Here is a 27,441-nt window from a genome sequence, read left to right on the forward strand (position 1 = left end):
GACATGCCGAAAGGCTGTGCTGCCATCCAGCGGGACCTCAACAGGTTGGAGAATTGGGCAGGGAGAAACTTAATGAAATATAATAAGGGCAAGTGTAGAGTCCTGCATCTGGGCAAGAACAACTCCAGGCACCGGTATAAGTTGGGGACTGCCCTGCTGGAAAGCAGTGAAGGGGAGAGGGACCTGGGGGTCCTGGTGGACAGCCGGATGACCATGAGCCAGCACTGTGCCCTTGTGGCCAAGAAGGCCAATGGCATCCCGGGGTGTATCAGAAGAGGTGTGTATTACTAGGTCAGGAGAGGTTCTCCTCCCCCTCTACTCTGCCCTAGTGAGACCGCATCTGGAATATTGCGTCCAGTTCTGGGCCCCTCAGTTCAAGAAGGACAGGGAACTCCTTGAGAGAGTCCAGCTCAGAGCAACAAGGATGATTACGGGAGTGGAGCATCTCCCTTACAAGGAAAGGCTGAGGGAGCTGGGTCTCTTTAGCTTGGAGGAGACTGAGGGGTGACCTTATTAATGTTTATAAATATGTAAAGGGTGAGTGTCATGAGGATAGAGCCAGGCCTATTCTCCCACATGCCTGGTGAGAGGATGAGGGGGAATGGGCTAAAGTTGCACCAGGGGAGTTTTAGGTTGGATATTAGGAAGAACTTCTTTACTGAGAGGGTTGTTAGGCATTGGAATGGGCTGCCCAGGGAAGTGGTGGAGTCACCATCCCTGGTGGTCTTTAAAAGAAGTTTAGATGTTGAACTTAGTGATATGGTTTAGTGAAGGACTTGTTAGTGTTAGGTCAGAGGTTGGACTCGATGATCTTGAGGTCTCTTCCAACCTAGACAATTCTGTCATTCTGTGATTCTGTAATCTTTGTGCCTCTCCTCTGGACTCACTCTAAGAGGTCCACATCTTTCTTGTTCTGGGGGCCACAAACCTGGATGCAGTACTCCACATGGGGCTTCACAAGGGCAGAGTAGAGGGGGACAATCACCTCTCTCTCCTTGCTAGCCACTTTTCTTGTGATGGTGCCCAGGATGCACTTCGCCTTCTGGGCTGCAAGTGCACACTGCTGGCTCATGTCGACCTTTTTGTCCACCAGAACCCCCAAGTCCTTCTCTGCAGGGCTGCTTTCAATGAGTTCTTCACCCAGTCTGTACCCTTGTCTGGGATTGCCCCAACCCAGGTGTAGCACCCTGCACTTGGACTTGTTGAACCTCATTCGGTTCACATGGGCCCACTTCTCTACTCTGTCCAGGTCCCTTTGAGTGGCAACTCTTCCTTCTTTGGTATTAACTGTACCACTCAGCTTAGTGTCACTTACAAACTTGCTGAGGGTGCACTCAGTCCTATTGTCTATGTCACTGATGATATTGAAAAGCACTGGTCCCAAGACAGACCCCTGAGGGACACTGCTCATCACAGTCCTTCTTTTGGACATAGAGCCCTTGACCACCACTCCCTGGGTGTGGCCATTCCAAAGCCATATCTTTCCAATTTAGAGATTAGGATGTCGTGTTGGACTGTGTCAAAAGCCTTACAGAAGTCTAAGTAGATGACATTGGTCAGTCTTCCCTTGTCAACTGATGCAGTCATTCCATCATAGAAGGCCGCCAGACTGATCAGGCATGATTTGCCCTTGGTAACGCCATGTTGGTGTCCTGGATCATATCTTTGTCCTTCATGTGCATTCACATTGCCTCCAGGAGGATCTTTTCCATGATGTTCCCAGGCACAGAGGTGAGGCTCACCGGTCTGTAGTTCCCCAGGTCCTCCTTTCTACCCTTTTGAAAAATGGGAGCAATGTTTCCCTTTTTCCAATCACCAGGGACTTCTCCTGACTGCCATGATTTTTCATATATGATGGAGAGAGGCTTGGCAACTACATCAGTCAATTACCTCAGGACCCTGGGATGCATGTCATCAGAGCCCATAGACTTACACCTGTTTAGTTTAGGTGGTCTTGAACCTGCTCTTCACTTACAGTGGGTGGGACTTTGCTCCCCCAGCCTCCATCTATGGGTTCAGGGAAATACAATACAGCCCAGAGGAAGCAGTCTAGGAGGTTCCTGGAATGCGTGTGTGAGAAACTAAGTTGTGTTTTTGCTGTAGAGAACTAATTTTCTGTATTCAAAGGTAGCTGTGTAGTCATAACAAGGAGAAATGCTAAGTAGTTAAGTGGACAGTAGAAGGCCTCACTGTTCCAAAATAAGGTAGAAGCTTGAGAAAAACAGGATGAGCAGTGTGAGAACAGTAAAACAAAGATCACAAGTTCTGAAAACACAAGAAAGGAGAAAAAAAAAGTTGTAGTTGTTAAGTTGCGTCAGGAGGTCCCAAACTTGCTCTTCACTTACAGTGGGAGGGACTATGCTCCCCCAGCCCCTGCCTAGAGGTTCAAGGACTCGAGAGATGTGGGAAGCCTGAAGATTAGTGAAGACCGAAGCAAAGAAGTTTTTAAGTACCTCTGCCTTCTCCACATCTGTTGTTACCAGTTCTCTGTCTTCATTTGTCAGACACGGTACGCTCTCCTTAGTCTTTCTTTTCTGGACAATGTACCTGTAGAACCCCTTCTTGTTATTCTTTGCATCCCCCACCAAGTTTACTTCTGTCAGTTCCTTGGCTTTCCTGATCCCATCAGTGCACATCCAGACAGCATTTCTGTATTCTTCTCACGTATAAATGTTTGTTGATTATCACTCTAGGATTTCTGCTATATTAAGAATGAAATCCCCATAGACGTTGTATTCCTGCCATTGTCCTCACAGGATAGAGACAGTTATTGTAATATAGTAGCATTTCTTTATTAAGCACTGAAGGAACCATGCATGTTTTTGTACACTACTGTGTTTTCATAATGACTTACCTTCATAGTGTGTATACTGGGGAATGAAGTATAAGTTTTCCAATCTGTCCTTAATGGTGAGAGTTGAATATTGTTTTAATGTGTTTATTTTTCCAGGCTGTTACTCAAAGATCATAATTCCATGTACAACAGCCACAAGTATTATAAACTACCTCCTATAGATTAAGAACAGCAGAGAAGGCAGCAGCAGCAGCAGTTGGTTGCTGGGTGCTGAGAAGAGTGTGAGGCTCCTGAGGTCCCAGGGGGTGTCTGACAGGGTTTCTGAGCCACGACACTCTCGGGTTCTGTGTGCTCTGTGTGTGGAGGCACTGGAAAACAGGCAACCAGTCTTGCGAAAAGGCCGGGAAAGAAGTGGGTGAAGCTGGATGGTCACATGGCCAGTTCAATCTGTGGAAAGTATGTCATGGTTTAACCCAGAAGGCAGCTAAGCACCATGCAGCCGTTCACTCACTCCCCCCACTGCGGGATGAGGGACGGAATCGAAAAAAAAAAAAAAAAGGTTAAAAACTCATGTGTTGAGATAAAGACAGTTTAATAGCATAGAAAATGAATGGAAAATAATAATCATCATGATAAAAGAAAATACATCATACAAAACAAGTGATGTACAATACAATTGCTGACCACATGCTGACCAATGCCCAGTCATACCCTGAACAGCACTCTCCCCCCAAGCCAACTCCCCTCATTTTTATTGTTCAGCATGATGTCATATGGTATGTAATATCCTTTTGGCCAGTTTGGGTCAGCTGTCCCGATTCTGTCCCCTCCCAGCTTCTTGTGCACTCAGTCTCCTTGCTGAGAGGGAGATATGAAAAACTGAAAAGTCCTCGACTCAGTGTAGCACACCTTAGCAACAATTAAAACATCACTGTGTTATCAGCATTCTTCTCATCCTAAATCCAAAACACAGCACCACACCAGCTAATAGGAAGAAAATTAACTCTGTCCCAGCTGAAACTAGGACAATATCCACCCCTTATACCATACCCTCTACATCATGCTCAGGTCCCACGCTTTCCAATACATGCCAATTAATATCCACCACCTTTCCTGTCTTTGATATATAAACACAGATACCATTCCCTTAGTCTATGGGCCATCCCTCTAAAAAGTCTGTTGAGTTTATTTAGTATATGACTTTGGGCTACATATGTCATCGCAGTCCTTCAGGGCAGGAGAGATTGTGTGTGGTGTTGGATTGTTGCATGCTGAAGCCAGCTACGGTTCCATCACCACTGCGCTTGCCCGGTTCTGTCAAAATTCATTTTTTATTAATCTGGGTCATTCTTACAGTAATACCATTGATATGGCAATATATAGCAACAGTAGTAGTGATGACATATAGTATTCTATAGCAATTACATGATAAAACTCAAATCATGGACAATTCCCACCAAAAATCAAATCTCCTTGAGGTACACATTGGACTTTCCTTCCGCTTTACCCACTAAATGTACTAAAGTCCTTGAGCTAAAGCAATCCCATGGATGGATTTGCCTTTGTCTGAGGCAGTAATAACCCAAACTGTCTTCCCCAGCATGTTCTTTCTGTGTACTACATGATCTTAATCCCTTTCTATAGTAGGTAAAAGATTTGATTGGGCAGGGCTAGTTTGGTTGACAGATCCCCTAGCATTGACTAACCAGGTGGCCTTTGCCAAATGTGTATCCCAATGTTTGAATGTCCCAACACACACTCCTTCAGTGTAGTCTTTAACAGTCCATTATATTGCTTGATTTTCCCACAGGCTGGTGCATGATAGGGGATGTGATATACACACTCAATACCATGTTCTTTGGCCCAAGTGTCTATAAGTTTTTTTCAGAAATGGGTCCCATTTGTCTGATTCAATTCTTTCTGCGGTGCCCTGTCGACATAAGACTTGCTTTTCAAGGCCCAGGATAGTGTTCCGGGCGGTGACATGGGGCACAGGATATGTTTCCAGCTATCTGGTGGTTGCTTCCACCATTGGAAGTACGTGGCACTTGCCGTTGCGGGTTTGAGAGAGTGTGAGTATACTCAATCTGCCAAGCCTCCCTATATTTATATTTCAGCCATTGTCCACCGTACCAGAGAGGCTTCAGACTTTGAACTGTTCAGGACACTGGTAGGGAGGTCCCTTGGGAGTCAGTCCTGAAGGGCAGGAAGCCTGTACGCTCTTCACGAAGGAAGACTTAAAATTGCGGGAGCAGGCTGTCCCTGCGTGCCGTAAAATGAGCCAATGAAACAGGACTACTGAGGAAAAGGCTGAAATTTTAATGCCTTCTTTATATCTGTCTTTACTAGCCAGACCAGTGTCATGGTTTAACCCGGCCGGCAGCTAAACACCACACAGCCGTTCGCTCACCCTCCCCCCTCCCTCTCTGGGATGGGGGAGAGAAATGGGAAAGTGAAGCCCGTGAGTTGAGATAAAGACAGTTTATTAAGACAGGATAATAATAATAATAATTATTATTATTATTATTATAGTACTATTAATAATAATGTGTGCGAAACAAGCAATGCAGAATACAATTGCTCACCACCCGCTGACCGATGCCCAGCCTAACCCTGAGCAGTCCAGCCCCCCTCCCCCGGCTAGCCACCCCTATATATTGTTTAGCATGATGTCAGATGGTATGGAATACCCGTTTGGCCAGTTTGGGTCAGCTGTCCTGGGTCCGTCCCCTCCCAGCTCTTGCTGCACCCCCAGCCTGCCCGTTGGCAGGACAGAGCAAGAAGCTGAGACGTCCTTGGCTTCGTGTAAGCACTGCTCTGCAACAATTAAAACATCGGTGTGTTATCAGCGCTCTTCTCATCCTAAGCCAAAACATAGCATTCTACCAGCTACTAGGAAGAAAATTAACTCTGTCCTAACTGAAACCAGGACAACCAGTTATCCACAGGGTACTCAGCCTCCTGAAGTGGAAGTCTGGGACAGGGAGCAAAAGAACGCCCCCCCCCCCGCAGCCATCGTCCTCCATACCAAAGAGGCTTTAACCACTTGGCTTGCTTGTTTGCAGCACGTTTCACAATCATGAATAACCTGTGCTATAGTGTCTATGGTCAGGTCCACCCCTTGATCACGCGCCCATCTCTATGTTGCATCTCTACCTTGATGGCCTGAGGTGTCATGGGCCCATCGAGCTACAGATAATTCACCTTTATGTTGCCAGTGCAGGTCCACCTGAGCCACTTCAATCTTAGCAGCCTGATCCACCTGCTGGTTGTTTTGATGTTGTTCAGTAGCCCGATTCTTGGGCTCATGAGCATCTACGTGGCGTACCTTTACAGCCAGGTTCTCCACCCAGGCAGCAATATCTTGCAACAATGCAGCAGCCCAGATGGGTTTGCCCCTGCCCTGCCAGTTGCTCTGCTTCCATTGCTGTAACCACCCCCACAGGGCATTTGCCCTGAATCAGTGTAGAGATAGAGAACTGGCCACTTTTCTCATTCAGCAATATCTAAAGCCAGCTGGATGGCCTTCACTTCTGCAAACTGACTCGATTCACTTTCTCCCTCAGCAGCTTCTGCAACTCGTCGTGTAGGACTCCATACAGCAGCCTTCCATCTCCGATGCTTCCCCACAATACGACAGGACCCATCAGTGAACAGGTCATATTTCTTCTCATTCTCTGATAACTGGTTGTACAGTGGGGCTTCTTCAGCACGACCCACCTCCTCTGATGATGATATCCCAAAATATTTGCCTTCTGGCCAGTCCATAATAATTTCCAAGATTCTTGGGTGACTGGGGTTTCCTATTCGAGCCCGCTGAGTAATCAGTGCAACCCACTTGCTCCAGGTAGCATCAGTTGCATGATGTGTAGAGGGGACCCTTCCCTTGAACATCCAGCCTAGTACTGGCAGACAGGGTGCCAGGAGAAGCTGTGCTTCAGTACCGACCATCTCCGAAGCAGATTGAACTCCTTCATATGCTGCCAATATCTCTTTTTCAGTTGGAGTGTAGCGGGCCTCAGATCTTCTGTATCCCCGACTCCAAAACCCCAGGGGTCGACCTCGAGTTTCCCCAGGTTCTTTCTGCCAGAGGCTCCAGGTGGGGCCATTCTCCCCGGCTGCGGTGTAGAGCACATTCTTTACATCTGTTCCTGTTCGGACTGGCCCAAGGGCTACTGCATGAACTATCTCCCCTTTAATTTGTTCAAAATCTTATCATTCCTCGGGTCTCCATTCGAAATCATTCTTCTTACAGGTTACTTGGTAGAGCCAGCTTAAAATCAGACTGTAATTTGCAATGTGCATTCTCCAGAACCCCATGAAACTTAAGAAAGTTTGTGTTTCCTTTTTTGCTAGTTGGTGGAGACATAGCTGTTATTTTGTTGATCACATCCATTCGGATTTGATGACATCCATCTTGCCATTTTATTCATAAAAACCAGATCTCCTGTGAAAGTCCTTTGACCGTATCTTAATTTAATGGCAAAACCAGCCTTCAAAAGGATTTAGGCTATTTTCTTCCCTTTCACAAAAACTTTCTTTGCTGTGTCACCCCACACTACAATGTCACTGATATACTGCAGGTGTTCAGGAGTGTCCTCTCTGTTCCAGCGCAGACTGGATCAGTCCATGGCAAATGGTAGGGCTGTTTTTCCACCCCTGGGGCAGTTGATTCCCAGTGTACTGGACACTCCTCCAAGTAAAAGCAAACTGGCCTGCACTCTGCTGCTAAAGAGATGTATAAAAATCCATTAGCAATATCAGTTGTGGCGTACAACTTGGCTGCTTTCGATTCCAGTTCATAGTGGAGTTCTAGCATGTCCAGCACGGCAGTACTCAACAGTGGCATGACTTCGTTCAGGCCACGATAGTCCACTGTTAGTCTCCACTCGCCATTAGACTTTCGCACTGGCCATATGGGACTATTGAAAGGTGAATGAGTCTTGCTGATCACTCCTTGGCTCTCCAATTGACGAATTAGCTTATGGATGGGAATCAGGGAGTCTCGGTTAGTGCGATATTGCCGCCGGTGCACAGTTGTGGTAGCAATTGGCACTTGCTGTTCTTCGACCCTCAGCAACCCCACAACAGAAGGGTCCTCTGAGAGACTGGGCAAGGTAGACAATTGTTTAATGCCCTCTGTCTCTAAGGAAGCTACATGTATGCCAAAAGCCCACCAGAACCCTTTTGCATCCTTGAAATATCCTCTTCTAAGTCTATGCCAAGGATACATGGAGCATCCGGGCCAGTCACAATGTAGTGCTTTTGCCACTCATTCCCAGTCAGACTCACTTCAGCCTCCAATACAGTCAACTGCTGAGATCCCCCCGTCACTCCACAAATACAGATGGGCTCTGGCCCTTTATAGCTCGATGGCATTAGAGTACATTGTGCACTGGTGTCTACTAAAGCCTTATACTTCTGTGCGTCTGACGTACCAGGCCATCGAATCAACACAGTCCAATAAACTTGATTGTCCCTTTCTTCCCCCTGGCTGGAGGCAGGGCCCCCCTAATCCTGGTCAGAATTTTCTTCGTTTCTGTGTTTAAAGGACTGCCTGCTGGAAGTTGGAGCAGCAAACTTTTCAGAGAATCCCTTTTTCCCAATTGTTTTCTTTTGCAACTCACGTGCAAAAAAAAAAACCTCACGTGCGTTTAGATGTAGAGCTTAGGGATATGGTTTAGTGGAGGGCTGTTAGCGTTAGGTTGGAGGTTGGACTCGATGACCTTGAGGTCTCTTCCAACCTAGAAAATTCTGTGAAATCTGTGAAATCTGTGCCTCTAGGGTTGCGGTAGATTTTCCATCCCATTTTCTCATGTCCTCTCCATGGTCTCGTAAAACCACAGGGTGGCACGGGGTGTGTACCCACTATATCGTCTTCCTTGACCAGAAGGACACTTAATCCTAATAGCTGAGAGACTGGTTCGTAAAGGTGGGGAGGAAGATAAATTCTCTCTAAGTTGGTTTGAAATTTCAGAAAGTTTCTCCAAAGTATTCTCTTTACTTGTTGTAACTCTTGAAAGAGATTTTCCACAACCAAGACGCAGGTCTGTAGTGAAGAGGAGAGACTTTCTTCGTACTGCTGGAGTTGTTTAGCCAGTTCATCCGCTGTGGGTTCCTCATGGTCTTTCGAGGCCATTACGGCCAATGAGCTGGCATATGATGACGGTTCACTCTGTACAAACTTCTGCCACATGGGTCATGTACACTTGACTTCATTCGGATCTTTAGATAGCTGTTTGTTGTCTAGGTCATCATAAATCACCTCCAACATGGCTAATTCCCTTCTCCATGGTGGTCCATTTTCCTGATGACATCCAAGATCTTCCTTGAAGGGATACCTTTCCTTCACGTCTGACAGGAAACGCCTCCAGAGGGTGAAGATTTGTGCTCCATTTCCAATTGCTTTGTCAATGTCTGTGTCCCTAGAAAGGGATCCCAACTGCCTGGCTTCCCTGCCCTCTAATTCTAGACTATTCACTCTGGTATCCCAGCACCGGAGCAGTCAGGTGAAAGGTGCTCACCTGGACAACAACCAAAATCCTTTTGTATAACTCATAGCTCATGCTGGGATAGGCCTCAAATAGTTATTGATGATCTTATGATATCTTCCTCTTCTCGTTTCTGTTTTGGCCCAGCCACTGCAGAATAGCCTATCTCATCATCTTTTTCTTCCCCTGTCTGAGTAGGAGTTCCTCTTCTTTCTAAATGACCTGACTTCCTCATCCATTGTTTCATCTTGGTTACAGGGGCAACTTGCACTGCTACAGTCTACTTCCCTGACCCAGCCGAAAGGCCTGTCACAGGGGTTGGAAGAGCCGCAGGGCCCCTCACAGGGGTTGGAACGACCGATGGGTCCGACACAAGGGTTGGAGTGACCGCAGTGGCTGGAGTGGTCGCAGGGATTGGAGTGGCTGCAGAGGCTGGAGTGGCTGCAGGGGTTAGAGTGACCGTTGGGCCACAGGGTCTGTCACTAGGGTTATAGTGGCATCGATTTCAGCTCGATAGGCATAGGCCAGACCCCAGGACGTTGCAGTGATTTGTGTATCTCTGGTATTGCCAGAGTGATGACACCCCTTTTTCAAGCATTCTACCAGTTTTTTAGGATTTTGCAGTTGTTCAGGGGTGAATTTCCAAAGCACTGGAGGTGTCCACTGCTCTAGAAACCTGCCCATATCCTCCCACACTCCCTGACACTCACAACTGTCCTGCCTCAGGACAAATCTCTGGATGGCATTCCTAAGTAGTTGTTTGATCTTAAACAAAACCTGAAGCGCATTCAGGAGACATAACAATAACAACATGCTGGTGTGAACATCCCAAGGATATTCAAAATCTTGAAGAAATATCGTAACTAGCCCGGAGGAGAAGAGGGGGGTGAAGGAAAAAGGGAGAGTGAACAAGTGGGAAAAAATATCTCCCTCGTCCCCTCCATAGATTGTCTCCCTCAAGATAAAAGGGTAAAAGGTGTAATTGTTAACAGTTTCTGAGATATGGTTTCTGAAGTACAGTCGATGACAGTGCTGAGTACAAATACAAGGTTAGTCTCATAACCAGCAATTTTATCATATCATAAGCCAGTGTTACACCGCACAGTAAAATAATAATCTTCAACCAGCACCCGGAAAGGATAAACAGCACGACTGGGAGCACATACAGTAAGTAATATTCCATATAACTCAATTTGGAAAACAGGCACAGCAGACCTGAGATCAAAGCAATCAACACTGTGACTAGCAACTATTAAGCAAATTGAATACTTATACCAATTTTGGTTTAACACACTCTGGTCAGATCTGTCATTATCAAAACCCTTCGCACCCCATGTTGGGCACCAAAAGGACTGTTGTGGTTTAACCCAGCCAGCAGCTAAGCATCACACAGCTGTTAGCTCACCCTCCCCCCTCCCTCTCTAGGATGAGACAGAGAATTAGAAAGAAATGAAAGCCTCTGGATTGAGATAAAAACAGTTTATTAGGACAGAAAATAAAAGAAAATGATAATAATAATAATGATACTACTAATAATAATAATGTGTACAAACAAGCGATGCACAATGCAATTGCTCACCACCTGCTGATGGATGCCCAGCCTATCCCTGAGCAGCTGGTCCCCCCACCCTGGCTAGCCACCCCTATATATTGTTCAGCATGACGTCAGATGGTATGGAATACCCCAATATAAGCCTACGTTTGAAAAATATACTATTTGAATGTTTATAAATTATACTGACAAACAGTAATCATCCATACATTTTGCAGATCTTGTACAAGATCTTCAATATTAAAAGTAACCACTGAGAAATGCTGTTACAGCAGCTATTTCCTATTCTATTCCCTGTATTTTTTAACTCAAATGAGCACAATGTAAATTAAAACTACACAAAACAGAGGCAAAACCTGACTGTGTTTCTCAGACAAATTATTCCTTTTAGTACACCACAAGTATTCATAGCCTGTGGACTGTTACTTGAATTCAATGTTTTTGTTACTCTGAACAGGACATTCCAAAGTGAAATTGAAGTCAAAAGCAAGACACTGAGGAAGTATGCTACATTAACATGCTTTAAAGAATAGAAAATTTAAAAAAGTGTAAAGAACAGACTACCAGAAGTCTTACTGAACAGGTGAAAAATTCAGTTCTGTTTTGCTCCCCCTGCCCCTTTCAGGGAGCCACTTAAGTCAACCTACCCACTGCATCCTCCAAATACTTTATGGGATTATCTAGCCTTTTTAGCTAACCCTTCACGTATTTTACAACATCAGTCCCAACCTCTGAAAACAATACCCCACACCTAAAAAGATTAACAGCATACTTAAGAAATAAATGTGCTTACTATTCTTGAATCAGAGAATGGATTGTACTCATCTAGTCCTGGAAGAACATTTCTTGTCACTTGTGTAACAGAAGGATCCTAGAAAAAAAAAAAAAAAAAAAAACAGTTCTGTAAATGTATGCACATGTATAGAAGCAACAAATCAACGCTTACTTTCCTCTATCCTTCGAATACAAGGGTACAATATTGAAAGGAAATTGATAAAAAAAAAAAAAGGGATCAATACGTGGCTCCAAGGCTGGTGTCAATGGCAGAATTGACACCAGTTTCTTGACCGTGGAATGGTCTACTGTGGTGGTTTTACTTATCTGGGCAGCTGAGCTGCACCACAACCACTCTCTCACTCCCCCTCCTCAAAGGGAAAGCGGGAGAAAATATGATACAAAGGGCTCAAGGGTAGGGATAAGGACAGGGAGATCATTCAACAATTATCATCATGGACAAAACAGACTCAGCATAGGAAGATTAATGAAATTTATTACCTATTACTAACAAGCTAGAGCACAGAGAGACAAGAAAAAAAAAAAAAAAACTAAAAACACTTTCCCCCCATCTACCCTCTTCTATGTCCTCCCCCTGAGCAGAGCAGGGAATGTGGGTTATGGTCAGTTCATAACACTTAGTCTCTACTGCTCCTTCACGGTCACTCTCTTCCCCTGCTCCAGGATGGAGCCTCTCCCACAGGATGCAGTCTTTCCCAAACTGGTCTTACGTGGGCTTCCCCCAGGAAGGAGCTCTTCAAGAACTGCTCCAAATACCGGTCCATACCGCAGGCTCCATCTGTCAGGACCAAACTACTCCAGCATGGGCTCCTCTCCACAGGCTACAGGTCCAGACTGGAGTCTGCTCCAGCAGGGGCTCTCCATGGGCTGCAGCGTGGAAATCTGTTCCACCATGGTACACCATGGGCTGTACCTCCTCTCCCTCCTTGTTCACTGACCTTGTTGTCTGCAGGGCTGTTTCCCACTCATTACTCTCCCAGCTGCTGTTGCACAACATTTTTTTTCCCTTTCTTAAATATGAGCTCACATAGACACAAACAACATTGCTTATTGGCTTGGCTCTGGGCAGCAGCAGGTCCCTTTGTAGCTGGCTGAAACTGGCCCTTATCAAACATAGACTCTTCTCACAGAGGCTGATGAGATGTACCTTTCTCAGAGGAGGGAAAAAGGATTTCTGCACGGTAGTTAGTAGGGCTGGCATCCCTTCCTTCTCTTCTATCAACCACACTACTCAACTTCATGTCATCTGCAAATCTGCTGAGGGTGCACTTGATCCAACTGTCTATGTCATTGATACATAGGTGAGGCTCACCAGTCTGTAGTTTCCCTGGTCCTCCTTTCTACCCTTTTTAAAAATGGGAGCAAAGTTTCGCTTTTTCCAGCCACTATGGACTTCCTTCAGGACCCTGGGATGCATGTCATCAGGGCCCATAGACTTGTATGTGTTTAGGTTCATCAGGTGGTCTCGAACCTGCTCTTCTCTTACAGTGGGTGGGACTTTGCTCCCTGTGTTGGTCTGAGCTGGAGTCACCTTTTCCCTGCAGCAGCCCGCACAGTGCTGTACTCTGCACTCGTAGCTGGAACAGCACTGATATCACTCCAGTGTTGCGTCTATTGCTGCATAGTGCTGGCACAGCATCAGGACTCCTTCCAAGACCCCAAGAGCCAGCAGGTTGGGGGTGGGCAAGTGATGGGGAAGGCATATTGCCAGGGCAGCTGACCTAAACCAACCAAAGGGATATTCCATAACACATGATGTCACACTCAGCAATAAAAAGGGGGGCTCTCGTGGGGAAGGGGGCTGTTCCTCCTGAACAACCACTATGCATTTTGAGGCCCTGCTTCCCAGGACGTGGCCGAACACCGCTCGTTGATGGTGTCGTGGTTCCACTCGAGTGGGCAGCCGAGCTCCACCACAGCCGCTCTCTCACTCCCCCTCCTCAAAGAGGAATGGGGAGAAAATATGTGAAAAGGGCTCAAGGGTTAAGATAAGGACGAGAAAATCACACAATAATTATTGTAACGGGCAAAACAGACTCGGCATAAGGAGATAGTAAGATTTATTGCCTATTACTAACAAGCTAGAGAAGTGAGAAAACAAAGGAAAAAAAAAAAACAAAAGCACCTTCCCCCCCATCCACCCTCTTCTACCTCCTCCCCCCGAGCAGCGCAGGGGAACGGGGGAATGGGGGTTATGGTCAGTCTACAGCACTTCTTCTCTGCCGCTCCTTCTCGGTCACTCTCGTCCCCTGTGCTGTGGGGTCCCACCCACGGGATGCAGTCCCTGATGAACTGATCCATCGTGGGCTTCCCACAGGCAGCAGCTCTTCCAGAACTGCTCCAGATAAGGGTCCATACCACGGGGTCCATCCCTCAGGAGAAAACTGCTCCAACCTGGCTCCCCCACAGGCAGCAGCTCCTGCCAGGTCACCTGCTCCTGCGTGGTCTCCTCTCCACGGGCTACAGGTCCGGCCCAGAATCTTCTCTGGCAGGGGTCTTCCACAGGCGGCAGCCTCCGTCAGTGCAGGGCCACCTGCTCCACCGTGGTCTCCTCCACGGGCTGCAGCGTGGAACCCTGCTCCACCGTGGTACTCCATGGGCTGCAGGGGGACATCCTGCTTCACCATGGTCCTCACCACAGGCCGCAGGGGACTTCTGCTCCGGTGCCTGGAGCACCTCTCCCCCTCCTTCTACACTGACCTTGACACCTGCAAGGCTTTCTCACTCCCTTGACTCTCCCGGCTGCTGTGTGGCGCAGCGTTTTTTTCCCTGTCTTAAATATGCTCTCACAGAGGCGCAAAACAACATCGCTTATTGGCTCAGCTCTGGAAAACAATGGGGCCCTTCCCAAACATGGGGCAGCTTCTAGATCTTTCTCACAGAAACCACCCCTATGGCCCCCTGCTACCAAAACCTTGCCACGTAAACCCACTACAGATGGGAAGTAGAGAATAATTTTTTTTTTCTCTCTCTCTGTGCTTCCGCGTGGACTGCTTGTTTCTTTTGTTTCTGTTTTTCCTCCCCATTCCCTTTCCCTTTAATTAAACCTTTCTCATCTCAAACCTCAAGTTCTCTGTGTTGTATTTTCTCCCCCTTCCTCTTTGAGGAGAGGGGGAGTGAGAGAGTGGTTGTGGTGGAGCTCGGCTGCCCACCTGAGTAAAACCACCACACTCCCCCAGCCTCCATCTACGGGTTCAGGGAAATGAAAGACTTGGGAAGCCTAACTGCCAGTGAAGACTGAAGCAAAGAAGTTGTTGAGTACCTCAGCCTTCTCCATGTCTGTAGTTACCAGTTCACCCTTCCCATCCACCAGAGGGGGTGCACTCTCCTTGGCTTTTCTTTTCTGAGCAATTTACCTATAGAATCCCTCCCTGTTATTCTTTGCTTCCTTTGCCAAGCTCATTTCCTCCTGCACAAAATGTTTAGCATGCAGCTAGATTAATACATAATACAGTGGGTGAACAATTAGATGACAGGTCTGGCTCAAAGTGTTATATCAGGCTGGCAGCCAGTCACTAGTGGAGTTCCCCAGGGCTCCATTTTAGGACTGGTCCTCTTCAATGTTTTCATAAACAGCCTCAGTCTTCACCAACAAGTGCTCTAGTCACACCACCCAAGTCACACAAGGCAAAGGCCAGGACTGGGAGAATGAAGAAATGCCCACTGTAGAAGAATGTTATAAATGAAGTCTCAACTCAATCTGAATTTAGTAATATTTATAAAAGGCAAGTAAACAGTGCTGGGTGCGCGGGGAGTCTATGCTCTACCAACACACACACACGAACATCAAACTTTCTAAATATACAGAACATTGCTTTTACATACTAAACACGAGTACGCCCATACATATGTACGCCTATACATATGTACAATCAGAACAAACAATCCTTTAAGTCTATCACTATTAAGGTCCGTGTCTGGGGGAGCATAGTTGGAATTGGTAATCCTCGTTGAAGTGCTCCCTTATCTTCCATGACTTAACAGTTTCCTTTTTCCATTCATTTTCCTGATTACAAACACCAGAGAATTCCAGGGCTAGTTGTGGGAACAATATGTCTTGCTTTAAGTTGTCAAGCAACTCAGCCTTCGGGCCTTATGTATCCTATTCTTCCCAGAATGAAGAAAAACATATCCATCTCCTTTTCAAGGCCAATAGGGCCTGGGTCAAAAGGCACGTCCAGGTCACCAGGGGGCATAACAGCAAAAGCCTTAAAGCAAGATAAATATTACAAAATTCCGATTGAGTTGAGACCTCATTTATAACAAATTGGTGACCCCGACGTGATCTTCTTGGACTTTGGATCTGTGACCGGTAAAGGGAGTGGCCCTTGCCGATAGCAGTGTTAGAGTCCAACAAGATTTCGAACATAAGAGGCAAGTAAGAAACCAAGAGGTCTTCTTTTGTGACCTGTAATTCTGCGCGCAAAGACCCGAACGAAGATACCGTTTGGTTGGGTGGAATTCGATTGTGTGACTGTATGTAAGGGTGTAACTGAGACGGAATTTAGTTCTGAAGCTAAGAATTCGTGGGTGGGTTAACCACTTGCAAGACACCTCTAGACACAGGCACAGCCAGCGATTTGGAACCTCTTTAAGGGTTCCAGAGATTCGGAACTTATTTGAAGCTTCCAGGGATTCGGCCAGGGATTCGGAACCTCTTTGAGGATTCCAGGCGTTATATATGGAGTGGTAATTCGTGTCGAGAAAATAGTTGATATTAATAAAGAAGGGGGAGATTTGGGAATGTGTCCATGGGGGTTGGAAAGCCCCATGGTTGAGATAGCATTAGACTCTCAACGACGAGGCCATCAGGAATATAAAAGAGGTTAGAGGGAACAAAGAAGGGTGATTCAGGAGACTCCATGCAGTCTCCGGTTTCTTGTTCTCCAGCTGGTTCTCTTGTTCTCCAGCCATTAGGGCATGGAAGTTGCCAAGTGTTTTCTGTTGTTGTTACATTCAAAGTTGTTTGACCAATGAAAAGTTGTTTTGAAAAGAACTGCTGTGGAGAGAAGGGTATAAGAGGGGAGCCTGCCCTCAAGATAAAAAAGGCAACATGATGAAGTTACATCAATAAAGAAGCAGGAAAAAGGAGTGAAGAGGAACAGGCTGGCAGAATGGAGACCAGGACGGGAACAGGCACTTTGATTGCCTCATGAAGATAGGTTCGGCCAAACTCAGCAATCTGCTCAGAGAAGCTTGTACTGAAAGTCACTGGAAATAGGCGCACTGGAGCTGGAGAGAAGCTCGAGCTGAGAGAAGCGGACCTGTGCACACAACTGCCTCTCACTGGTAAGCAGTTGTGCATTATGGGGAATCATACGTCCTTAGAAACAAAGACTGTCCTGGTAACCTTACAGCTTATTCTCTTTATTAACAATTGGACTGTTTATGAGTCTGAAAAATGGAACCAAACTGAGGTCAAGGTGTGGGACTCTGCAACTAAAACCGACAAGGTTGCAGTGGGATTGCTCGGCACCTGGCGAGCAGTCTCTGAGGCCTTAAAGAGCCCTGTGGGACCACAGTCAGAAACATGTCATTTTCCAGACAGTGAGGGAGCTGCAGGCTCCTTTACTGATCCGACTGCTACGCCATCGGCCCCTCTGCTGCTACAGCCATTGAAGGATTTTGCTGTTATGCCCCCTATTGACCCGAACGTGCCTTTTGACCCAGGCCTATTGGCCTTGAAAAGGAGATGGATATGCTTTTCTTCGATCCAGGAAGAACGGGATACATAAGGCCTGAAGACCGAGTTGCTTGACAACTTAAAGTGAGACATATTGTTCAAATGGAAGGGAAAATGGAGACTTGTTTGTAGTCAAGAAAAGGAATGGAAAATGACTGTTAAGTCATGGAAAATAAAGGATTGTTTGTTACCTTTTCTGATTGTACATATGTATAGCCATACTCGCGTTTAGTATGTAAAGCAATATTCTATATATTTAGAATGTTTGATGTTTGTGTGTGCGTGTTGGTGGAGCGTAGACTCCCCGCACACCCAGCAATGTTTACTTGCCTTTTATACCTTTGATAGCTTTTATACCTTTTATAGCTTTTATTCCTTTTATAAATATTCTTTTATGAATATTACTAAATTCAGATTGAGTTGAGACTTCATTTATAACAATGACATGACTTCATCGTGTTGCCTTTTTTTCTTCTTGAGGACAGGATCCCCTCTTATACCCTTCTCCCCACAGCGGTTCTTTTCAAAACAACTTTTAATTGGTCAAACAACTTTGCATATAACAACAGTAAATACCCAGAAACTTCCATGCCTTAATGGCTGGAGAACAAGCAACCCAAGACTGCATGGCATCTCCTGAATCCTTCTTTGTTCCCTCTAAACACTTTTACATTCCTGATGGCCTCATCGTTAAGAGTCTGATCATCAACCATGGGGCTTGCCGACCCCCATGGCCACACTCCCACATCTCTCCCTTCTTTATTAATTTCAACCATTTTCTTGACACTAATTATTATGCCATATATCACACACTCAAAGCATTTAAGAGTAACAGTAGGATCACAAGATACACTGCCAGGCCCATATATTGGTCACCACTAGTCAACTCTTGGATAAAACAGCACTTCCTTTTGATCTGTCATGCGCTTCATTCGTCTCCGGCCCACTCCCCTCATGGAGAATACGGAACCACGGATTGGAACTCCACACTCGCTTCACAGTGATGTTGCGTCTCACTCACACAGCACAATCACACAATGACACAGAGAGGCCTCTGGCACATTTCATTCATACCACAAGAATATTATTTAGAACGATAACCAACCAAATAAGTATTGTCTCTGACTGTGTTCTTCGTGGAGTGACTTATTCCACTTTGTTTCAAACCCATACCCTTACACAAATACTTTCAACACAAAATACCTGGACATTTAAGAATAAGACATACAATTATTAACACTCCAGTTAGTATCCCTCCAGCAGCTGAAAATATTACCCAGGTAACCTTGTCACAATTGTAAGAGGCCTGCTTACCCTTCTCCTGCTTCTTATACAGTCATTAGCAGGTCCGTCCTGGCTCCCAAAACTGGGATGCAGCGGTAACCTCGGATTTGCTCGATCTGCTCCCAAGATCACTAGCGGCTGCTCTATCGGTCAGCAAATCCCCCTTGACCGCTCTATCGGTCATCCTGTAGGGTACCCTCTTCCCTTATGAGGACTATGCTACACGCCAGACGTCTCTGCACGATTTACCAGCTGCCCTGGACACGCGTATGACTTACAGGATTTTCCTGTACTGTAAAACATACTGCTTGTCCGCAGCTTCAGGAGGTCTTTGTCTGCTCCTGTGGTGAGCAGCTAAGAGTGGAGTCCCCTCCAAGCAAAATACTCGGGGTGCACCTAGGGGCGCCAATCCCACAGCCGAGCAGAGTGTCTCCTGCCTGGTTCGCCAACATGACTCACAGAAAGCTGACTCCACAATCAGTAAGATTGTAAAGTAGGTATGTTTATTCAGCGCTGGGCAGCACGGGGGGGTAGTCCCACCAAAGTCGTGCACGCCTAACTTGGCAACTTGCTTTGGTTATATGCAGTAAAGAGTTACATATGCATGAAGCTTCCCAGTACACCTATGCATATGCATAACCTGTCCCCGCTTAGTATTAAAATTAGCTACAAGAGGTCATTTCCATAAATTCCTTGTCTGCACTTGTGCGGTGCCTTGTGGTGGTGGCCTCTGAGGGTTGTGGGTATGAAGTAAGATGTCTTCATCAGGGTTGAACTTTTCACCTCATCTCTTTGTGCATGCTCTCTGAGCCCTTGGTCACAATCTGGGCCATAAGGTTGTTTTGATCTGGTTCTTGGGATCTGAGGGGCTCCTGTTATCTAGAGGTCTAAGCGCAGCACAGACACAGTACGTCGCAAATGTAGCACATATTCATTCTTAATCGCTCTCTGATTTCTAATTCCATGTTTCAGGTGCAACATACTTGCTCTCTTCTGGATCCACAGGTATTCTACTATTAACAGGAATGTTCAAAGCCTGACAGACACAGCCCTCCATGGACCCAAATATCGGCCAAAATACATGGGGTCTTAAGGGTTCTTTTGGTCATTCTATCATACAATACTGGACCATATTTAATTTACTCTTTCCTTCTCTGGGGCCTCTATCGCTCCAATTTCTAATCATTATTCCTAATGGACTTTCTGGTGATAGGTCTGGTAATTTGCTCCCTTTCTTCTGGTCCCTGGTCCCTGGTCTTCGATTTTCTCTGACCTATCTAGGAATTTTACTATGGCAATTCCCACAGCCCTTGGTTACCTTAGTAAGAGTGTCTTGCAGGGGGTTTAGGACCTCTCACCCACCCACGAATCCTATAGGAATTGCTTCGGTCCTTCACCGGCCAAGTCCCTTGCGGGAGATTGGAACCGCGATTAGAAGACCTCCACACTCGCTTTGGAACTGAGTTCCGTCCCAGTCACAGTCTTACACACACAGGCAACCAAATCCCACCCAACCGAACGGTATACGCCTTAAATACTTACAACTCTGTCATCTTCGTTCGGATCTTTGCATGCAGAATTACGGGCAAAATATAGTGCTGCAGCCAGCAAGGGAGCTCATAAAAAAAAAAAAAAAAATCTTTGCTTGCCTTTATTCAGGTTCTGATGGTGTCCTGACCTGACTCGAACAGGAGCCACCAAATGGTGGGGTGCCTATCCTAGATCAAATCAAAATTCAGAAACCAAAGCCCTCCTGAACGAGCCCCCAATTGTAATAAAAGGCTGAGTCCCAAATAGGATTGCAATCAAAGTTTTACAATTTATTAAACTAATAGAGGTAAGCAAACAGCGCTGGGTGTGCCGGGAGTCTCTGTTCCACCAAGACGCACACCTATTACGTCAGGTGGCTGGCTTTTATGCTCCTAGGCTAATACATATTCCACACCACTTTTTGGAAAAGGCAGGGTTATTATAATTAGTTTCCCGGGATCCAAACCATCCCATGGACGCATGCCTATCGGTCTCCAGTGGTCCCTCTGGGGGGTCGCTCATGAAGGAAGGCTCATAGCCTTCCTTCCAGGCTTTGCCTTTCGGTCGTTCTTCATCTTCCCCCCTTCTCCTTATTTGCTCATCTCTTAGCCGGATATCAGAGACCTGTGCAGTGCCTCATGCGATAGTTAGCAGTTATTTTGAAACCCCTTTGTTCTCTTATCCCAGATATCAGAGAATTGTCCCATGCAAAAGTCAGCAGTTTTGGAAACTTCTTTGTTCTCTTATCCCCGAGACCCGAGTTTCAAGGTTTACCCTTCAAACCCTCTATTGACACAAACTGCTAGACCATTCTTTTGCAAGATACAAGAACTATATACATTTACCTCTCTGATTCTCTTAGACTTGTGGTTATACATGGGTATGTAAGACAGAAGGTCACATTTCATCATGCGGCCCTAGCATTGTTCCATGTTGACACGAATCAGATGAACACATTTCACATACAGTCTGGAGAAAAGAAGGCTAAGAGGCAACCTCATTGTGCTACAAAATTCCTGAGCAGAAAAGTGGAAAGGGAGGTGCAGATCTCTACTTCAGTGATGGGACCACGGGAATGGCACAAAGCTGTGCCAGGGGAGGTTCAGACTGGACATTAGGAAAAAAATCTTTACTGAGAGGGTGGTCAAACACTGAAACAGGCTTCCTAGAGAGATGGTTGATGCTCCATGTCTGTCAGTATTCAAGAGGCATTTGGATAATGCCCTTAAAAATATGCTTTAACTTTTGGTTAGCCCTGAAAAGGTCAGGCAGTTGGACTTGATGATCTTTGCAGGTCCTTTTCAACTGAACTATTCTATTCTATTCTATTCGATTCGATTCGATTCGATTCGATTCTATTCATTACTCTACTCTACTCTACTCTACTCTACTCTACTCTACTCTACTCTACTCTATGCTGGTGAAATCTCACCTCAAGTACTGTGTGCAGTTTTGGGCATCAGAATATAAGTCATAAAACTATTAGAGAACATCCAAAGGGGTCCCTTAGCCAGTATGAGAACAACAAAGATGGTAAAGTGTCTAGAGGGCAATACATACAAAGAGCGACTGTATTGGATACACATGGCAAGGTTTTGATAGCAGGGGGCTGCAGGGGTGGCCTCTGTGAGAAGACTCCAGAAACTGCCCCATGTTTGATAAGGGCCAGTTTCAGCCAGCTACAAAGAGACCTGCTGCTGCCCAGAGCCAAGCCAATAAGCAATGTTGTTTGTGCCTATGTGAGAGCATATTTAATAAAGGGAAAATAACTGCTGTGCAACAGCAGCTGGGAGAGTGAGGAATGAGAAACAGACCTGCAGACAACAAGGTCAGTGAAGAAGGAGGGGGAAGAGGTGCTCCAGGCACCAGAGCATAAATTCCCCTGCAGCCTGTGGAGAGGACCATGGTGAAGTAGGCTGTCCCCCTGCAGCCCATGCTGTACCATGTTGGAACAGATTTCCACACAGCATCCCATGGAGGAGCCCACGGTGGAGCAGATGGATCTGACTTGAAGGAGGCCGCGGCCCATGTGGGACCCAGGTTGGAGCAGTTTGCTCCTGATGGATGGACCCCGGGGTACAGACCCCAATTTGAAGCAGTTCCTGTGGGAAGCTCATGCAGGATCAGTTCAGGAAGGACTGTATCCTGTGGGAGGAATCCCATGTTGGAGCAGGGGAAGAGAGTGACCATGAAGGAGTAGCAGAGACCAAGCATTATGGACTGACTGCAACCCCCATTCCCCGTTCCCCTGTGCCGCTTGGAGAGAGGACGTAGCAGAGGGTGAATGAGGGGAAGACATTTTAAGTTTGTTTTGTTTTAGTTTCTCACTGCTCTAGCTTGTTAGTAATAGGTAATAAATTTCATTAATCTCCCTATGCTGAGTCTGTTTTGCCCATGATGGTAATTGTTGAGTGATCTCCCTGTCCTTATCTGTGTTGAGTCTGTCTGGGATGGAGTCACCTTTCCCTGCAGCAGCCCACACAGTGCTGTGCTCTGCACTCATAGCTGGAACAGCACTGATATCACTCCAGTGTTGTGTCTATTGCTGCATAGTGCTGGCACAGCATCAGGACTCCTTCCAAGACCCCAAGAGCCAGCAGGCTGGGGGTGGGCAAGTGATGGGGAGGGGACATTGCCTGGGCAGCTGATCTACACCAACCAAAGGGATATTCCATAACGCCTGATGTCACACTCAGCAATAAAAAGGGGATCTCTTGTGGGGGAGGGGGCTGTCCTCCTGAACAACCGCTATGCGTTTTGAGGCCCTGCTTCCCAGGACATGGCCGAATATCGCTCGTTGATGGGAAGTAGAGAATAACTTTTTTTTTTCCTTTCTCTCTGTGCTTCCGCACAGCCTTGTTGTTTCTTTTGTTTCTTTTTCTCCCCATTCCCTTTCCCTTTAATTAAATTATTCTCATCTCAAACCTCAAGCTCTTTGTGTTGTATTTTCTCCCCCTTCCTCTTTGAGGAGGGGGGGGGGGGGGGAGTGAGAGAGCGGTTGTGGTGGAGCTCAGCTGCCCACACGAGTAAAACAACTACAGTACTTTTTGGTGCCCAACATGGGGCTCGAGGGTTGAGATAACAGTAGAATTGATTAAAGTATTTACAACTAACATACTTGCTAGTCACAATGTTCAGTTTGCTGTTAATATTTTTCTATGTGGCTTTGATGTATGTAGTCCATTCTCTGTTCTCTTTTTTCCTCTATATCTGATTGGAGAACGTGTTGAAGCCAAACTGTGTTGAAGCCAACTGTGTTTGGTTTCTTTATCATGCTGTGCTGTAACATGCTGGCCTTCAGTTTCGTCTGGTACTTGGGCCCTGCATTGTTATCATTCTGGTCTCCTGGAGATTATCTTTTTGGAAATATTAAGAATTACACCGCCTTCTTTTTCTCCCCTAGCAGTCAATTTGTGAATAATATCAGGGGTGGTGCCTTCTTCTTCTCTCCCTCTGGGCTAATTGCAGCAGCCTTTGAGTATTTTGGATACCCTTGGTCGGATGTTATCCTCCTAGTTCTAGTGTTTGTCTTCCTCCCTAAGGTCAAACAATTTATTAAGAATATCATCCAAGAACCTGCACCAAGTAGTTATGGGTGGCAAGGTGTGTGGGGGGATATAGGTAGGTACCTGGGTACCTGTCACGGTTTTCTCCTCCGATGGTACTTAACTTCACCCCTGAACAAGTGCAAAATCCAAAAAAACTGGTAGAATGTTTGAAAGACGTATGCCCTGACCCTGGCAATACCAGAGAACTCCACCAGCTTGCTGCACTCTGCTGAGGTCTGGCTTACACCTATCAAATGTCAATTAACACTGCCCAGCACCCTCAAGGGGATAGGGAAGTTTCTGAATTTGATGACAAGATAGCACACACTGTGACCACCCCAGAGGACCAACCATCTATGGTATCAGTTGCCCCTACAGTCAAGACAAAACAATGGAAATGGAAGTCAGCTCGTTTAGTAAGGGAAGAAGCCTCTCCTAAGAAGGAGGGAGAAGAGGAAAAGGCAGGCACCTCTAAAGTAGCAGCATCACAACAACATCAGGGAGAAGAGATGGAAATCATAAAGGAATCAGAATCTACTCGATCTCTATCCTTGAGTGAGTTGTGAGAAATACGAAAGGATTATGGTCGGCGCCCAGGTGAACACATCCTCACCTGGCTGCTTCAATTCTGGGATGCTGGGGCCAATAGCCAACAATTAGAAGGCAGTGAAGCCAAGCAGCTGGGATCCCTCTCTAGAGAAAGGGTCATTGACAGAGTATTTGGGAGAGGAGCACAGGTTCTCAGCCTCTGGAGGTGACTCCTGGCAGCTGTGAAAGAAAGGTATCCCCCAGAAGGAAGATATTGTATATCAAGTAGGCAAGTGGACCACTATGGAGAAAGGTCTCCAGCATCTGCGGGAATTAGCTGTGCGGGAGATGATTTATAGTGATTTGGACAATGCCCAGACACCTCAAGATCCCAATGAAGTCCAGTGCACAACATCCATGTGGCGGAAGTTTGTACGGGCTGCACCTTCATCACATGCCAGCACACTGGCAGCAATGCATTGGGATGAGGAGATGGGGCCAACAGTGGATACTGTGTCCAACCAGCTTCATAAATATGAAGAAAATCTCTCTGCCCCAGTACAGGCTTGCATTTTAGCCTTGGAAAGACTGTCCCAACGGTTAGAAGAACACATAACTTCCTCCTCACCTAGATGGAAGAATCTTTCAGCCATTAAGTGCCAGAATTCTCCACCTCAAGCAAGGGAGAATCCGGGATACACACCACAGGGTACCTTGTGGTTTTATTTACATGACTATGGGGAAGATATGAGGAAGTGGGAGGGTGAACCGACCTTAGCCCTAGCTCCTGGGGTAAGTGAACTGTGGAAAGATACAGCAGCAAGAAAAGAGGCCCCTAGGAGTATTGCTGCCCCAGTTTCCATTGGGCAGTCCCCCAGAGGCAGTAGAAGGGCTAGTATTACTCCTGACCCTGACAAAGAGACCTCTGCTTCACGTTTGGAAGAATTAATTGACAGATGCTCCAACCAGGGCCAGTGGGGCCCTGCCTCTGGCCAGGTAGAGGAGAGGGACAAACGGATTTACTGGACTGTGTGGATTCGACGGCCTGGCACACCGGAACCGCAGAAATATAAAGCTTCAGTGGACACTGGCGCACAGTGTGCCTTAATGCCATGAGGCTACCAAGGGACAGAACTCACCTGTATCTCTGGAGTGACAGGGGGATCCCAAGAGCTAACCGTATTGGAAGCTGAAGTGAGTCTAACTGGGAATGAGTGGCAAAAGCACCCCATCGTGACTGGCCCAGAGGCTCTGTGCATCCTCGGCATAGACTACCTCAAGAAAGGGTACTTCAAGGATCCAAAAGGGTACTGGTGGGCTTTTGGCATAGCTGCCTTGAACACAGAGAAGATTAAGCAGCTGTCTACCCTGCCTGGTCTCTCACAAGACCCTTCTGCTGTAGGATTGCTGAGGATTGAAGAACAGCAAGTGCCAATTGCGACTACAACTGTGCACCGGTGGCAATATCGCACCAACCAAGACTCCCTGATTCCTATCCATGAGTTAGTTCATCATCTGGAGAGCCAAGGAGTGATCAGCAAGACTAGCTCACCCTTTAGTAGTCCCATGTGGCCAGTGCGAAAGTCTACTGGTGAGTGGAGGCTACCGGTGGACTATCGAGGCCTGAATGAAGTCACATCACTGAGTACTGCAGTGCCGAACATGCTAGAACTCCAGTATGAACTAGAGTAAAAGGCAGCTAAGTGGTATGCTAAAATCGATATTGCTGATGCATTTTTCTCCATCCCTTTGGTGGCAGCATGCAGGCTACAGTTTGCTTTCACTTCGAGTGGTATTCAGTACACCTGGAATTGACTGCCCCAGGGGTGGAAACAGAGCCCTATAATTTGCCATGGACTGATCCAGACAACACTGGAACAGGGGGACGCTCCTGAACACCTGCAGTACATCGATGATACCATCGTATGTGGTAACACAGCAGAAGTTTTTGAGAAAGGGAAGAAAATAATCCAAATTCTCCTGAAAGCTGGTTTTGCCATTAAACAGAATAAGGTCAAGGGACCTGCACAGGAAATCCAGTTCTTGGGGATAAAATGTCAGGATGGACGTCACGACATTCCGATGAATTTGATCACCAAAATAATGGTTATGTCTCCGCCAACTGGCAAAAAAGAAACACAAGCTTTCCTAGGCCTTGTGGGATTCTGGAGAATGCATGTTCCAGGCTATAGTCAGCTTGTGAGTCCTCTGTATCGAGTGACTCGAAAGAGGAACTCTTTTGAGTGGGGCCCCGAGCAACAGGCCTTTGAACAAATCAAACAAGAAATAGCTCGTGCAGTAGCCCTTGGGCCTGTCCGTACCAGACCAGCTGTGCCTAACATACTGTACCCTGCAGCTGGGGAGCATGGCCTCACCTGGAGCCTCTGGCAGAAGACCCCAGGAGAAACTCGAGGTCGACCTCTGGGATTCTGGAGCCGGGGCTATCGAGGATCAGAAGCCAATTACACCCCAACTGAAAAAGAGATACTCACGGCATATGAGGGTGTTCGAGCTGCTTCAGAAGTTGTGGGTACAGAAGCACAACTCCTCTTGGCCCCACAGCTACCTGTGTTACATTGGATGTTCAAAGGGAAAATCCCCACTACACACCATGTGACTCATTCTATGTGGAGTAAGTGGATAGCGTTAATTAAACAGTGGGCTCGAATGGGGAAATCCAACCGACCATGAATCCTGGAAGAGATTATGGACTGGCTGGAGGGCAGAGATTTTGGAGTGCTGACAGAAGAGGTAACCTGTGCTGAAGAGGCACCACCATATAATGAGTTGCCAGAAGACAGAAATCAGTATGTGTTGTTTACTGACGGATCCTGCCATGTGGTAGGGAGCCATCGGAAATGGAAAGCTGCCGTGTGGAGTCCCACACAATGAGTTGTGGAAGCCATGGAAGGGGGAGGTGAGTCGAGTCAGTATGCAGAAGTGAAAGCCATACAACCGGCCCTAGAAATTGCTGAAAGAGAAAAATGGCCAGTACTGTATCTCTACAATGACTCATGGATGGTGGCAATTACTCTGTGGGAGTGGCTGCGGCAATGGAAACAGAGCAACTGGTAGCGAAGAGGTAAACCTATCTGGGCTGCTACCCTGTGGCAAGCTATTGATGCCCGGGTAGAAAACCTGGCTGTATGTCATGTATGTCATGTAGATGCCCACATGCCCAAGAGTCGCGCTACTGAAGAACATCAGAACAATGACAAAGTGGATCGAGCTTTGAA

General features: G+C 46.6%; 1 protein-coding gene across 1 annotated transcript in view; it reads right to left on the reverse strand.

Annotated features, from left to right (window-relative positions):
* LOC311220782 (secretory carrier-associated membrane protein 1-like) overlaps positions 1-27,441 on the reverse strand; it is a gene marked incomplete at its 3' end in the record, with an annotated part of 130,916 nt that overhangs the window by 47,277 nt on the left and 56,198 nt on the right. Inside the window, exon 2 of the mRNA XM_084304364.1 lies at positions 11,631-11,708. Coding sequence (XP_084160490.1) covers positions 11,631-11,708 — 78 coding nt within the window. The remainder of the gene's footprint in view (positions 1-11,630; positions 11,709-27,441) is intronic.

This window comes from Netta rufina (genome assembly GCF_964035555.1).
Source record: "Netta rufina genome assembly, chromosome: W".
Lineage (NCBI taxonomy): Eukaryota > Metazoa > Chordata > Aves > Anseriformes > Anatidae > Netta > Netta rufina.